At 38.9% G+C, this 15,331-nt stretch overlaps 1 protein-coding gene across 1 annotated transcript in view; it reads right to left on the reverse strand.

Annotated features, from left to right (window-relative positions):
- LOC126191328 (F-box only protein 42) overlaps positions 1–15,331 on the reverse strand; it is a 60,862-nt gene that overhangs the window by 19,797 nt on the left and 25,734 nt on the right. Inside the window, exons 5-7 of the mRNA XM_049932160.1 lie at positions 8,251–8,381; positions 5,017–5,156; positions 4,780–4,928 (exon numbers count right to left, since the gene is read on the reverse strand). Coding sequence (XP_049788117.1) covers positions 4,780–4,928; positions 5,017–5,156; positions 8,251–8,381 — 420 coding nt within the window. The remainder of the gene's footprint in view (positions 1–4,779; positions 4,929–5,016; positions 5,157–8,250; positions 8,382–15,331) is intronic.

Here is a 15,331-nt window from a genome sequence, read left to right on the forward strand (position 1 = left end):
AATTAAACCTCACAGGACAGCACAGGAAGCGAAAAAAAAAAAAAAAAGACTATGCCCCTCAGAACATTTTGTAGGTTTTCATGCATAAATATGAAGTAAAATGGCCAAAAACTTTGAGATTTTTACTAACAGCATGTTCTCTATATATATTACATATATATTTATGTAGCATAATATTAAAAATACACTATGTGATCAGAAGTATCCTGACACCTGGCTGAAAATGATGTCCAAGATCGTGATGCCCTCCATCGGTAATGCTGGAAGTCAGTATGGTGTCGGCCCACCCTTAGCCCCAACAGCTTCCAATCTCGCAGGCATACATTCAATCGGGTGCTGGAAGCTTTCTTGGGGAATGGCAGCCCATTCTTCACAGAGTGCTACACTGGGGAGAGGTATTGATGTCGGTTGGTGAGGCCTGGCACAAAGTCGGTGTTCCAAAACATCCCAAAGGTGTTCTATAGGATTCAGGCCAGGACTCTGTGCAGGCCAGTCCATTACAGGGGTGTTATTGTCCTGTAACCACTCTGCCACAGGCTGTGCATTATAAACAAGTAACGATCATGTTGAAAGATGCAATCACCATCCTCAAACTGCTCTTCAACAGTGGGAAGCAAGAAGGTGCTTAAAACATCAATGTAGGCCTGTGCTGTGATAGTGCCACACGAAACAACAACAGCAACAACAACAACAACAACAACAACAGATAATGTTCACCAGGCATTCAGCATATCCACACCCTGCCATTGGATCACCACATTGTGTGCCATGATTCGTCACTCCACACAACATTCTTCTACTGTTTAATCATCCTATGTTTTCACTCCTTACACCAAGTGAGGCGTTGTTTGGCATTTACTGGCATGATGTGTGGCTTATGAGCAGCTGCTCGACCATGAAATCCAAGTTTTCTCACCTCCCTCTTCCTTGTCATAGTATTCGCAGTGGATCCTGATGCAGTTTGGAACTCCTGTGTGATTGTCTGGATAGATGTCTGCCTATTACACATTATGACCCTGTTCAACTGTCGGCGGAGTCTGTCAGTCAACAGACGAGGTTGACCCAGTCCCATTATGCTCTCTCACAATGTCTAATGGTTACTGAGGTCGCTGATATGGAGTACCTGACAGTAGGTCGCAGCACAATGCACCTAATATGAATAACGTATGTTTTTGGAGGGTGTCCGGATACTTTTGATCACATAGCATATGTAGCCTATTTCCTACTGAATATTTATTACTGTATCACATAAAACTTTGAAGTAGAACATCATGTACAAAAGTGAAGTAAAACACTTAAGAAATTTCTAGTATAAATGTTTCTTCTTCTCCTCTCTCTCTCTCTCTCTCTCTCTCTCTCTCTCTCTCTCTCTCTGTCTGTCTGTGTGTGTGTGTGATATACATTAAAAATATAAGGCCATGTCCAACCGAATGTTTAAAAATCTTAAGTAAGTCAATCAAGAACTTTTTGAAATTTTTGGTAACAACTTTAAACAATGACTTGACTTTACATAGTATCAGAAATTTACATACCATATAAACTACATATGTAGCCTACGCCCGTCTAAACATTTATTAGAGCATTGTGTAAAAATATGAAATAAACCAATCAAGAATATTTGGAGAATTTTGCTAACAATGTTTCTCTTTTATATGTGTGTATATACATATTTATATAGCATATATATTTTAAAAAGATGGCATTTGTACCTCTGAACATTTACTTAAGTATTGCATAAAAATATTGGAGATTTTTGGTAACAACCTTTGCCATTTATACAGACATACAGAGTATCACTCTCTCTCCTGAACTTCTATTAGAGTATCGTGTAAAAATTTGAAGTAAATCGGTCAAGAACTTTTGGAGGTTGTTTGTAACAAAGTTAAATTATGATTTGTCTGTTTGTAGTAGTACAGATTGATTGTAAACCTCTACTTAAAAGCTAGACCAAACAATGGAAACTCCAGGTTAGAAATCAACAATATTAGAAAGCTATAATGTTTAACAGTCTTTTAGTTGTGCCTGTCTGCAACTCAACAGGTCATATTTGTTTAAAAGCCATTCTTTGTCAATGTTTCAAACCATAGTAGATAAATTTCCAACACATTTAAAAAATGTGTGGACTTAGGGTATTTTACTTTTTTGCAGTCTATTTCAGTTAAAAATTAAATTAACCATTTTCTTTTCTTGTCTTGTCCCAACTAAAACTACTTCCTTGAGCACATGATCCTCAATCATATTCCTTGGTTTGGATAATTATACTGGTGTGGTTGTTACTGAGTGATAGGTGTCCAATCATTATTTTTTCACTTAAGATCTGTTGTATCTTATAGGCATCCCTCAAATGTTTTTACTCACCCTTAATTTACATTCACGTTTGATCTTTTGAACACTATGGGAAGAATTATTAATTTTTATTCTCGCATCTTTAGAAATTATCCCTAAATTTAAACAGTTCTTATTAAAGTCAGTCTTAGCTTTGTTTGTAAGTTCTTTAATTTTAAGATTGAAGAAAGCCTAACTCCTCAATAAACCTGTCTAGGAGATTAAAATGGACAGTGAAGTAGGAAAATCGAGTAGATGTGAACAACTCAGTACAGCAGTCAAAAGCAAAAGTTCCTAGAGAGACCACAGAAACTTTCACATAAAGAAGTTACTGACGATAACATTATTCAAAAACTAAATAATAATCTACAAGATGAGAAAGTTCTTGTTATAATGGGGGCCAAGGGGATTACAGTCATACTGATTCACCATAATGATTACGTTTTGAAAGACTCAAGGACTCTTTAGGAAGAATAACATTTTTGAAGGTACCTGACAAATAACTCAGCTACATAAATTGCTGTAAATATTAAAATATGCAGTAGCTGCAAACTCATTTTGTTCATCGTTTCATGACACAAATCTACATTTCTTCTAAAATGTTTAATTGCCTACATTTTTCAACAAAATTTAAAATTTTTAGTTGTTGTTGAGTGTTACCAATGTCAAGTCTCTGTATGTCCATCTTTATACAGATGGGACCTTGACTGTTCAGTACAGAATGTCAAATAAAAACACCTTTCAGCCATTTAAATATACAAATTGTTATTTTACTGAGCTATCAGTTTCGCTGATATATTACGCCACCTTTGGGCCCCCTGACTGACTGACGTGTAGAAAGATTCTCACCTTCTGTCCAGTCAAAATGGGTGCCAGCATTCAATGACTGCTGTATGTAGATTTTTGAGACAGCGATAACTTCAATCATCACTTACTGACTGTTCAGCCGGTAGGAATGACTGAACTGATAACTAGCTAAAATATCTACAGATATTAGTCTTTGAATGCTGGTCCCTATTTTGATTGGACATAAGGTGAGAATCTTCCTACACGTCAGTCAATCAGAGGACCCAAAGATGGCATAATATATCAGCGAAACTGGTTGCTCAATAAAATAGCAATTTGGATATTTAGATGGCTGAAAGGTGTTTTGATTTGATGTACTGAACAGTCAAGGTCCCACAACCATCTGTATAAAGATGGACAGAGAGAGACTTGATACTGGTGACGTTGAACAACAATTAAGTAAAAAGTAGACAGTTAGATATCTTAGAAGAACTAGAGGTTTACATCACGAAACGAACAAAATGAGTTTGCAACTACTGCATATTTTAATACCTACAATGATTAACTTGGCTGCGTTAGTTGCTGCTCCTTCCATACATGCTCCAGCTTATCATGGGCCACCTCGTGAACAAGTGCCACACAGTGCTGACCAGGCCATGTTTCTGTTTCCTAACATCTACCCAGCTAACATAAATACCTCACAGCCAGAGAGCTGCAACAAGGAACTGTCTTGGTCATCCATTCTGTGCAATCGTTCCTACTTATGTGCAGCTGCATAAAGCCTGAAGTACAGAATCACTGGGCACCGAAAAATACACCATAAGGGTTGCTACTCTGCCTCTTTTATTGTTAAACACCTTACTTTCTTAAAATAGGGTTTACTGTTTTAACAGACTGTATTTACTTTCATATTTGATGAATAAATGATTGAAATATTATCATGATAACTGTCATATTTTATGGTTTTTATGATTGAAGATTGTCTTACAGAGAACGTGCGCAGCTAGTGTCAAGAGTAGGGATGGGAAAGTACACTCGATAGTATGTAAATAACTCCTTGATTTCTGATTTTTGTCAATCGGACAACACATGAACACTTGTTCATCAAATGCCACCCATATGTACAAACCACATGCATGTTAATAACACTTAACTAAGCTCACAAATAGACATAGTGAAAGTAACTGCACTTGTTTCAAGTCTTCATTTAAGATTTTCTGTTCTCTACTGCAGCATCCGATAATGGCCTTTGAAGGCTTAAACCAGTTATGACTGTATCACAAAAAAAGTGACTGTGTCAAAAATGAAAAAATCTAATACCTTACAATAAGTCAACATAATATCCCCAAATGTAATGTCACTTTTTTTCCAAAATAAAAGAAACTGGTTGTGAATACTTCACTACAGGAAGGCTGCTTGATAGAGTTAAATACAAATGGTTTAGAACTTGGTGTTTTACTCTAACAACCCCATCTACAATACTCAAAACAAGATGTCAGCAACTCACATTTCAGCAAACCATGTAAAAAGAAACTGAAATATCATAAACCAGAGTTCACCAGAATAACTATTGAAAAACTAATGAATTGTTCCAGTAGTGACTAAAAGATATTTCTCCATTTGATCAGATATTTTTTTCTGCTATGAATAATTTCTTAAAAAACAAACCTTGGCACTTCTGTTCCATCCTCCATTCTACGAATAGGCTGTACAGTGTTGACACGGCAGACTGAAGGCCTATTCCACTGCGGTGAATATGGGGGTGCAGGTGCATTAGATACAGGATTTCTACTGAATACCACAACTTGCTGGCCAATCTGGGGAAAATAAGATATTTGTATGCAAGTGTACATTGTACCAATAAGTTAATGATATTTACATTGTTTCATCCAAGGAAGCACACACCTTACAGGCTGGATGACACCACATATGAGAGGCAGACCACTGAGGATTTTCTACTTGAACCTCCAGCCACGTCCACACAGGTTCAGTGGCAGTGAGCAGCCAGACATCACTGAAAACCATATTCGGACCGCCACAGCCACCTATGAAGATTATGCGTTATGTGTTACTAATGAGAAATATAAAATCACATGTTGAGGAAATGGAGCAATGGCAACAAAATGTTTAAGTAACTGTCTCTTCTTTCACAACTATTAGCTGTCAGTGTAGAGGTGAATTCCAATAGTTTCATTTAACTAAACCAAACTGATTCTTAATTTACATCTTTCTTGAATAAATGAAACACCTATTAATTTTCAGTCAAAAGCTCATATTATTGCTGTTGATATGTTACTACATAAAGGAGACTCTGCATCGCAGACAAGCCTGCCTGTGACTCAACGTCTCCTTTATGTCATAAGTAGCAGTCTATCCTTTCCATATTGTTGCTACTCCATCCTGCACATTCCACTGTCTGATATTTATATGTCAAACAAATAACAGTGTACCCACAAATGACAACAGGTCTCCTACTCATCCTGGGGTCTGAGTAAACTGACTTTCCTTTTCAACTTCTCCCTTCCCAAGACAGGGACTAGTAGCTCTAACAGCTAGGGTAGTGCCATATACTTTTATACGTGTCAATCAGAAAAGTGGAAGATCAATACAAACAAGTTTGTGTTATGAAGGGAGTAAGGCAAAGTTGCAGTTTACCAAGACTTTGTTCAGATTATACATCAAAGAATCAAAAACAGGAACTGAAAGAACATTTTGGAAGAGGAATACAAGTGCAAGCAGAAAGCTAAGGTCTTCAGAAAAAATAGCCATTTTGGCCAGACATGGAAGATCTAGAAAACCTGTTGAAAGAAATGGACAGCAAACTTAGCTCAGCATACTTGGCATACCCTACATATGGAACGGGACTTCAAAATTGGCCTGGTGCTCCTGCAGGCAACGCACAGTCCTTGGGATGCTGGGGATCTGTGAAAAGTGGGCGACTAGTCACAGCTGCATTGAAGGCGGATATCATTAATGTGATGGTTCTTACTGAAGGCAGAAGAGCTGATAGGCTTCATGGTGAGGGAGAATGTAGAAATGTTGCAGCTTAGTGAAGTCAGGTGGAAGGGAAGAGAAAGAAGAAAAATGAGAAGAGGACACATACTTTATTGGAGTAGCAGACAAGAGGCTAAAAATGGAGTGCATACAATAGTAAAATCAATTGTAAAAGAATATTTGGAAGCAGTGGAATCCACAAGTGACAGGATGAATATGTGGCTGAGGACAAGTAATGGTGTGAACAACTTCATCCAAGTATATGCACCATAGGCAGGAAATACAGAAGAGAACAATGAGGAATTCCTAGAGGAATTATAAAATGAAATTATAGATGTGGAAGTGGTAATGATGAATGACTTAAATGCCTTTGTGGGAAATGAAAGACTATGGAATGAAGAGAGAATTGATCCATATGCATATGGGGAAAAAATGAGAAAGTACAAACTGGCTGAGTTTTGTGAAAGAAATGGTTTGATTGCGAAAAACACATGGTTCAGGAAGAAAAATATCCAACAGATAACAAGATTTGGTTGGGGAGAGAGAAGCATTTAGCACAGAATATGCTATATTAACAAACACAGAGGTCAGGTACAGATGCAGAATATCAGTTACATTTTCTAAGATGTATCTGATGCATATGGTGCATTATGATAATGGAAAGCCCAGTTTGATGCAGATATTCAGACACGATTTTATCTTGTCTCTTATATGTAGGGGATGCAACCGTTTTGACCAAAAGGAAAGTATCCTACAAAAAAGAATTTATTTGTCTAGGACAGAAAATGTAAGAATAAGAATCAAAACCTATGGCTTTTAAGGAAAAATATGTCCGAAGATAAAAAAATGGTGTTAATGAAATATTAAAACAAGTTAAATATTTTAACAATCCAGGATGTGAAGTTACAGGTAAACATAATAAAGATACAAATAAGAAACTTCCAAAATTCTCAAATATATGTGGTACAATAAATAGGAGCCCGGGGGAGGGGGGGGGGGGGGGAGACTGACATTTTATAAAGCATTGCTGTTCCTCGTTTGCAGTATGAAAGCGAGTCATGGATGAAACATAAACAACGAGAGAGTAGAATGCAGGCAGCAGAAATGAGATTTCTCAGAGCAGTAAAAGGATATAGTAGATTAGAGATAATTAGAAATTATAATATTAGAAATGAAATGAACATCTATAAACTGGGAAAAAACTCCACAAAAACAAAATAATACGGATTTTAACAGACTGAACACCTGATGATAACCTTCCAAAATCATAAGATACGAGCCAAAGTGGAAAGAAGTCAACAAAGAACAAGGGAATGATGTGTATCACAACATGGAAATTCTTGAAGAAGAAGAAGAAGAAGAAGAAGAAGAAGAAGAAGAAGACGACAACAAAGGTGTTAATGAGTACTTGTAAGAGGAATAGCAACTCACTTAACAGCAAAATTGGGAAACACATAGTGACAGAAGAATCCACAGGATTCTCCTCTTAGGAAGCAAGATTACACAGGACGGTCAAAGCATGGAAGATATTACAAGTATGGCACAGTTGAAGAAAACATTCTTCAACAAAGATATCTACTAGCAATGATGCAGAAATGATGAAGCAGTTCCTGAAGTATAGGTCTTAAAACACAATATTGTACAGAAGTGGAACATGAACCGTTTGAAATCTGAAGAAGACACTGGACAAACTTGAAATGTGGTGCTATCACAGAATGTTAAAAAACCAATTGGACAGATAAAACATGAAATGAAGAAGTAATAAAATAAATAAGCAATATGATAAGTCTATGAAGACCAGAAGAGATATATCTGGCAGACAACAGCTAAAGCATCCATGAAAATTTAACTTAGTGATTGAAGGAGCAGTAGATGCAGAAAATTAGTAAGGGTAGACAAAGAGTAAGGATTAATAGACAATGTTAAGTGTAGTAATTATACAGAGATGAAAAAATTAGCATATGATATGAAAAGATCAAGGGCAGTAACAAACCCTTCTAAAGGCTGATGACTTACAAGAAAATCAGTTCCTACTGAAGTCCTCCTTACTGTGTCTTAATTTTCAACTAACATGTTGTTACTGCTTCATATTTATCTATTAGTCTTCAGGAAATACTTCGTTACACTGATAAAAATTTCACTTACCCAGTATTAAAATGCTGCTGTCATCCAAAGTCAGTTGTGACTGTCCATATCGAACATGCGGTTTTAGTTCCGTAGTTGCCTTTTTGCTCCACAGCATGTCATCCATATCAAAGCACCAAACATCATTTGAACTAGAACCAAGACAACAGAAAGTCTTAATAGATATGGTAAAAAAGTACTAACAGCAACCCAGCAACAGAAACTAATTAATTAAACATCTAAAGTAGTAAATCTTTTTGTTTATCAACTTTCTGGTCTCAAATGTGCACCACTACAGGCTACCGTACATTTTTAGAAACAGGCTGTAATAAAAGAAATTCACTCTTCAATAAGCTGGACAACTACTACAAATAGAGTTTAATAGTTTTTTATCTTCTTATTTTTCACTTGTGTAAAATTGTTTTACAACTTGCTACAGTCACCACTGGCTTAGCTTTAAATCTCCTGTGTACAATAACATTCCAGTATCCATGAAAGATAAGGACAGTGGAGCAACAGCTGCCAGCAAATGCTTTGTATCTTTAACAAATTTTATGCACTTAGTAATATGTAGGCTTGTACACGGAGAATGTGAGTGGCAAGAGGCCTACATCAGGAACATTTTCCTTATACAGTAACTTCCATTAGCAAAAATTTTGTACTTAGCAAATATTGGCACAGATCTCCTGTCACCAAAAAAGAGTGTCATTGAGCAGAAGACAGGCACATAAAAAAAAAGTCAAACAGTTAGGCTACAGTCTAATTCCTTCTTCAGGGATTTTATATTGACATACTAGTGAAGGGAGGCATAATGCCTTTTTGGCCCATCTAGGATTTTGTTACTTATGATGAAGAAATGTTGCAAAATGTTACTGAATCTAAATAATAATAGAAACTCTCAGCAAAGTCACATAGCATACTTGTGCAAGTATTCCTATTGGGGGACTCCCAACAGAGGCTGAAATTCTGCCACTTCAGTGTAAGTCATCAGGTGGAAGACCAGAGTCTCTAATTAGTTACCAGAAGGAAATTCCCACAGCAGTTATGCATGAGGGCATAAAAATGAAGTGTATCTGTGCAATCTTTATGCTACTATCAGACAAAAATAATGACGCAGTACACACCCATCAATTTGTCATTTAACAGTCCAGTACGTTCAATAATCTGGCATCGCTTTATACATACTGAATATTTCAGATGCTTTCAGTGGAATTCGGTTGCACTGGGCAGTGGCGAACAATTTCGAGTTGAGTCGTACCAACAATTGTTTCAGTGACTTGTCAGGCAGCTTTTGTCATGCACCAATTGTCTACAGCGATTAAGAAGTAGTGTTTTAAAGTGTAAACATAATTAGCGCTGTTCTTATTGCAATTACAATACTGCTGCATATTATTATGGGAATGTTTTTTGAACCTAGCACCTCTCAAAACAGAGTGAAAGTGTCACATAAACAGGTAACACTTACAATACAACAAAAGCTTGACATCATTAATAGGGCTGAGAAAGGCGAGAATGGAAATACGGTTATGGAAGAATATAAAGTTGGTTCTTCAGCAATCTATGATATTAAAAAAAATAAAGGTCAGCTTCAACAGTTTGCCTCACACATAGGGACAGTAAAAGACAATGAATCACAAAAAACTTTGAAGAAGCTCAAACTAGATAAGATGAATGAAATTTTGTACACGTGGTTCTATCAAATCCAATGAAAAAGAGGGGGTTGATGCAACAAATCCAACATTTTCATCTTCCTGGAATGAAGCAGCTGCTGCCTTTGATACATTTATAAGATTTGCTGAAAGCACCAAATTGTACAACACTATACAACTTGTAAATTTGTACTATAGATAACGAGGGTTCTTTTTGGGGGGAGGGGGGATTTGGTCTTATTTCAAGTCATAAAATAGAGAAATGATGTATGTACTGTAGTAAAAAACATACATGGTACTGCACAATATACTACTGTAATGTACTTGAGATAAAATCTTAAAAGTAAACTACAGGATGTGTGCAATTAAGTTTAATTTTCTCCAAACAGTTGCTTTGTATAGTATTATACATTTTTTATCACTGTAACGAAACAGAGACTGTATGATAAACAATTGCAGGCTGTTTGCTCTTTGTTTATCTCACATCTCAGAATCTGCACACTGCTATTTCCAGATGAAGCTTGGAAATCTGTCATTTTCAGTAGTCCGGCACTGTCAAGGTCCTGACAGTAGTGGATTAGTGGGTTTCTATTGCATCTGCAATTCTGGAATACTTCTTTATTGGAATAATTTTATGAAGTTAAGTTTGGCACATCATATGAACCCCTCTGACATATGCTGCATTTTATATACACTGATGTCCAAAGTTACAGCAACAAACTGCTATTTCCCCCTCCTGTGTCTAATTCACATTATAGTCACACAAACTGACAACCAGATGTCCGTATGATAGTGTTCTGCATGGAAGACGGCATTCCAGTCAATGGACAACCTTAGCAACGATGACATAAGGGCACCTATGAAATGATATAGTGTTTGCTGGGCAGCCCCACATCCACAATCACTCTCTACAGTCACAGATGGTTCAGTACGACACAGAGAAGATGCCTAGCACCTCTCTGTGATGGAGGGCTATAGAAATAAGGGAAGTAGGACAGTTGCAAACTGATGTGCCTCAATGGCTTAATGTGAATCGTTCTGTAGTTTCTCAGATTTGGCAACAGTTTATAGAGACTGAAACTGTATCCTGAAGACCACGGGAGGGCTGACCTCATGTAGCTTCAGAACAGAGGACCATTATTTGGCTGTGAGGGCACAACAGTATCACCTTAGTACTGCATGGCAACTGGTGTGTGAACTTGCAGCATCCACTGGACGTGTTGAATCGAGGAAAATGGTGTGCAGAAGGCTTTGGCAGAGTGGCCTTCAATGTCAGAGACCTGCTGTATGTCTACATCTTATGCGTCTTCACAGAAGAGAATGTCTAGAGTGGAGTCATCTACATGCCACCTGGACAGTCTAGCAGTGGCCCAATGTAGTTGTCACAGATGACTCCTGATTTAGTCTGGAGAGTGATTCTCGATGGATTTGCATCTGGAGGGAACATAGAACACAATTCCGGAACACAAACATTGTGGAAAGAGACCGATGTTGAGGAAGATACCTTAATGGTGTGGGCAGGGATTATGTTTACCACTCGAACACCTCTTCATGGAATTGTAAGGGTGAATCAGCAAGGTTTAACTGCTGTCACATATTGTGACATCATCTTGGGAACTCATTTGCAGTTTTGAGGTGCAGTGGGCCCAGACTTTGTATTGATGAATGATAATGCTTGACCTCACCGAGCAGGGGTGGTAGATGTTTTCTTGAAAATTGAAGATATTGCACGCATAGCGTGGCCTGCTTGCTCTCTCTATTTGAATCCCATAGAGAATGTCTGGGATGCACTAGGGAGGTGGCTTGCATCATGTCAGCATCCACCAACCATTCTTCAAGACTGCGAGCAGCTCTGCAGGAAGAGTGGGCATTATTACCTCAACATGAGACTGATGATATTCACAGCATGCCCTGTCGTCGTCAGGCCTGTATTGCTGCTAGAGGTGGGCGCATCCCGTACCAAGCACATTAACCAGTTGTCGGAATGTGTGTGTGAATATGTTAAGTTGGATAAAACCAAAGACTTTTTGTTTACTATCATGCATGCTTCAGTTGTTTACGTTTTGTATTCTTTACATTGTTTGTATTGTTTTGTGGCAAAATAAACCCAACCTTGCAAAAATTTTCATTTGTTGCTTTAATTTTGGACACCAGTGTACATTCCACTTCCGTGCAGCACTGCAAAGTTACCAGGACAATATGTCCTCTTCAAATGGAATGAGTTAGTTGGACTCCAGAGTACGGTCAACTAAACTGTGAGGCTGAAATCTACTTCATTCTTTTTATGAAGCCACTTGAAACCAATGATTTATGAAGAATATTATTTCTGACATCATTTTCATATTCAGAATGCAACATATCTGTGGCATTTCGCAAAGCAAAACAGTAATGATAGATCGTGATCTACAACTTCCAAGCGAATGTGGAATGGAAGTATGACACACACACACACACACACACACACACACACACACACACACACACACAGAGGGGGATGGAGAGGGCGGGAGGGTGAGCAGGGGCAGGAGATTTAAGGGACCAAATGATTAGGTGATTGGTCTCTCTCTCCTCTAAGTGTCAAATCAATTAAGTTCTTCTTAGGGAAAATAGATGGACAGCCAAAATGATCATTATTGTGTTTGTCTCAGATATACGAGGGCTATCCACAAAGTACATTACATTTCCGTTTGTGTCCGTTAGGGGCGGGGCTAGCGCGGCCATCTTGGTGTCATGGCATTCTGCCGCTCAGTCGGCATCCTGCCGTGCTAGTGAGAGGTTCGTGCTGTACTCCGTTAAGTAACTGTGACAGCTTGAAATGTCAGTGTTATTTGAAAATGCCACGACGTGTGAAGTGTGTGCTGTAATAAGGTTTCTGACTGCAAAAAACTGTACACCGTTAGAAATCTATCGGCAGCTTTGTGAAGTGTATGGGGACAACAGAATCACTGAAGGTGGAGTGCGTCAATGGGTCATAAAATTTAAAAATGGCCGAACTAACATTCACGACGAAGAGCAAAGTGGAAGACCCAGCATAGTGACTGCCGAACTTGTCGAATCTTGACAGAGATTCACAAAAATCAGCGAATGGCTGCACCGTTAACGTTTTTAGACGCTTACGAGAAAGATGGGGACTCATTACTCGATCGCATCATTACTGGTGACGAAACATGGGTTAAGCATGTGAACTGCGAGACAAAATCGCAGTCAATGCAGTGGGGGCACACAAATTCCCCCAAAAACCCAAGAAATGCATGCAGACAATGTCGGCAAGGAAGGTGATGGTGACTCTTTTGGGACAGAAAAGGTGTGATTTTTGTGGATTTCCTGGAAAGAGGCACTACAATAAACTCTCAAAGGTACTGCCAAACTCTGCACAACCTCAGAAGAGCAATACAAAACAAGCGCAGGGGAAAGTTTGGCTCAAAGATCTTGCTGATTCACGACAACGCCCGGGCCCACACGACAAATGCCACTCGTGAAGTTCTCGAATCTTTTAAGTGGGAGTTGTTTCCTCATCCGCCATACAGTCCCGACCTGGCATCGAGCGACTTCCACTTATTCCCAGCAATGAAGAAGTGGTTGGCTATGCAGCGTTTTGATGACGACACACAGCTTCTAGAAGAGGTAACCACGTGGTTGAAGGCGCAGATGGCCAAATTTTACGACAAAGGAATTTCCAAGCTCGTCCATCGCTATGATAAGTGCCTTAATTTAAATGGCAACTATGTAGAAAAGTAGTATTCAAGTGTGGCTTTTATCTGTATATAATAAAAAAGTTTCCAATACTTTATTTATTTTTAATTCCAAAACGTAATGTACTTTGTGGATAGCCCTCGTAAAAATTAAAAGGAAAGGATAAAACCAGCTACACAGAAAAGGTAAAGACTGCAAGGTGGGAGAAGTATGCTGTCCAAAAAACAGTCGAAGGCCCTCTGGGGCATGTGCATGTTGTTCTCTAACATGGGACAAGTTGACTGGCATTTGTAAGCAGCTGGAAATTGCCCTAACTACTGTCAAACAATTAACAACTGCTGCAAATCAGTGTTTGGAAGAGCTCCCAAGAGTTGTGTACCTGTGACACCTGCACCAGAGGTATCTCAAGTTCTACCCTCTCCTGTGGATCCTGTCTCCTCTGCAGAAAGTACAGGGTCTGTCATTACCAGTCTACTTGACTGTGAGTGGCATGTCAATAGTAGATCTAGGCATCCTGTACAGGGTGAACGGGGATCAGGGAGGGCTCAGGGTGTTGTACCGAAGCCCCTCACCAACAAGTCTGAGATGTTGTCTTTCACTGAAACTGAAACTAGCCCAGTGGGACTCACTTCACCTGTTGTAGGAAACTTGTTTTGTCCGATATCAGGAAGAGGCAGACGCAAAAGGATAGGGGTCTATTATCATTGGCAGTTCAATGTATGGCAAATGATGGTACACCTTAGGGAAATGGCAGCAAGGGACAGGATAGGACACCATGTGCACTCACTGTGAATGCCTGGGAGGGGCCTCATTCAATATGCTGACGAGGCTATTCCAGCAGCCATTGGGCGAAGAGGGTGCAACCAACTGCAGATTGTGGCGCACCCTGGAACAAATGATGCCTGTCATCTGGGCTCCATAGTCAGTCTTCGGTCATTTCAGTGACTAGCACAGAAGGTCGAAAACACCAGCCTTGAGCGTGGAGTTTCAACGAAGCTCACAATATGCAGCATTTTTCCCAGAACAGATTGTGGTCCTATGGTTCTGAGTCGAGTAGAAGGACTGAACCAGAGATTTTGAATGTTCTGTGACAAGCTAGGCTGTGACTACCTGGACTTATGCCATAAGTTTGAGAACTGCAGGGTCCCCCTAAATAGGTCAGGTGTGCACTATACATCAGAGGCAGCTACTCAGGCAGCTGACTGTGTGCAGAGTGCACACATGGTTATTTTTAGATTAGGTGACCTCCATCCAATCCAGAAAACAACAGTTGTAGGAAACCCAAAAGTATTGGTGTAAGATCGAAAGAAATGCCTCCAACAGGTGAGAGTACTAAAATCCTAATGGTAAACTGCAGAAGCTTTCACAACAATGTGCCACAGTTTGAACTGTTCATGAAAAGCAATGAACCTCACATAACTAGGAACTGAAAACTCGTTGAAACCCGAAATTGATAGCAGCAAGAGTTTTGAAGAAAATTTAAGTGTATATTGAAAGTATAGACAAATGTGAAATGGAGGTGGTGTATTTGTCGCAGTAGACAAAAAACTCGAATCCACTGAGATAGAAATTGACCCCGCATGAGAGACTGTTTGGACAAGACTCAGTATCAGGGGTGAGCATAAAATGATAATTGGATTCTTCTATTGCCCACCAGACTCATCTCCTGATTTAACCAAAAACTTCAGAGAAAACCTCAGTTCACTTGTACTTAAGTTCTCCAATCATACTATAATCATCAGTGGAGACTTTAATCATCC

Source organism: Schistocerca cancellata, chromosome 6 (genome assembly GCF_023864275.1).
Source record: "Schistocerca cancellata isolate TAMUIC-IGC-003103 chromosome 6, iqSchCanc2.1, whole genome shotgun sequence".
NCBI lineage: Eukaryota > Metazoa > Arthropoda > Insecta > Orthoptera > Acrididae > Schistocerca > Schistocerca cancellata.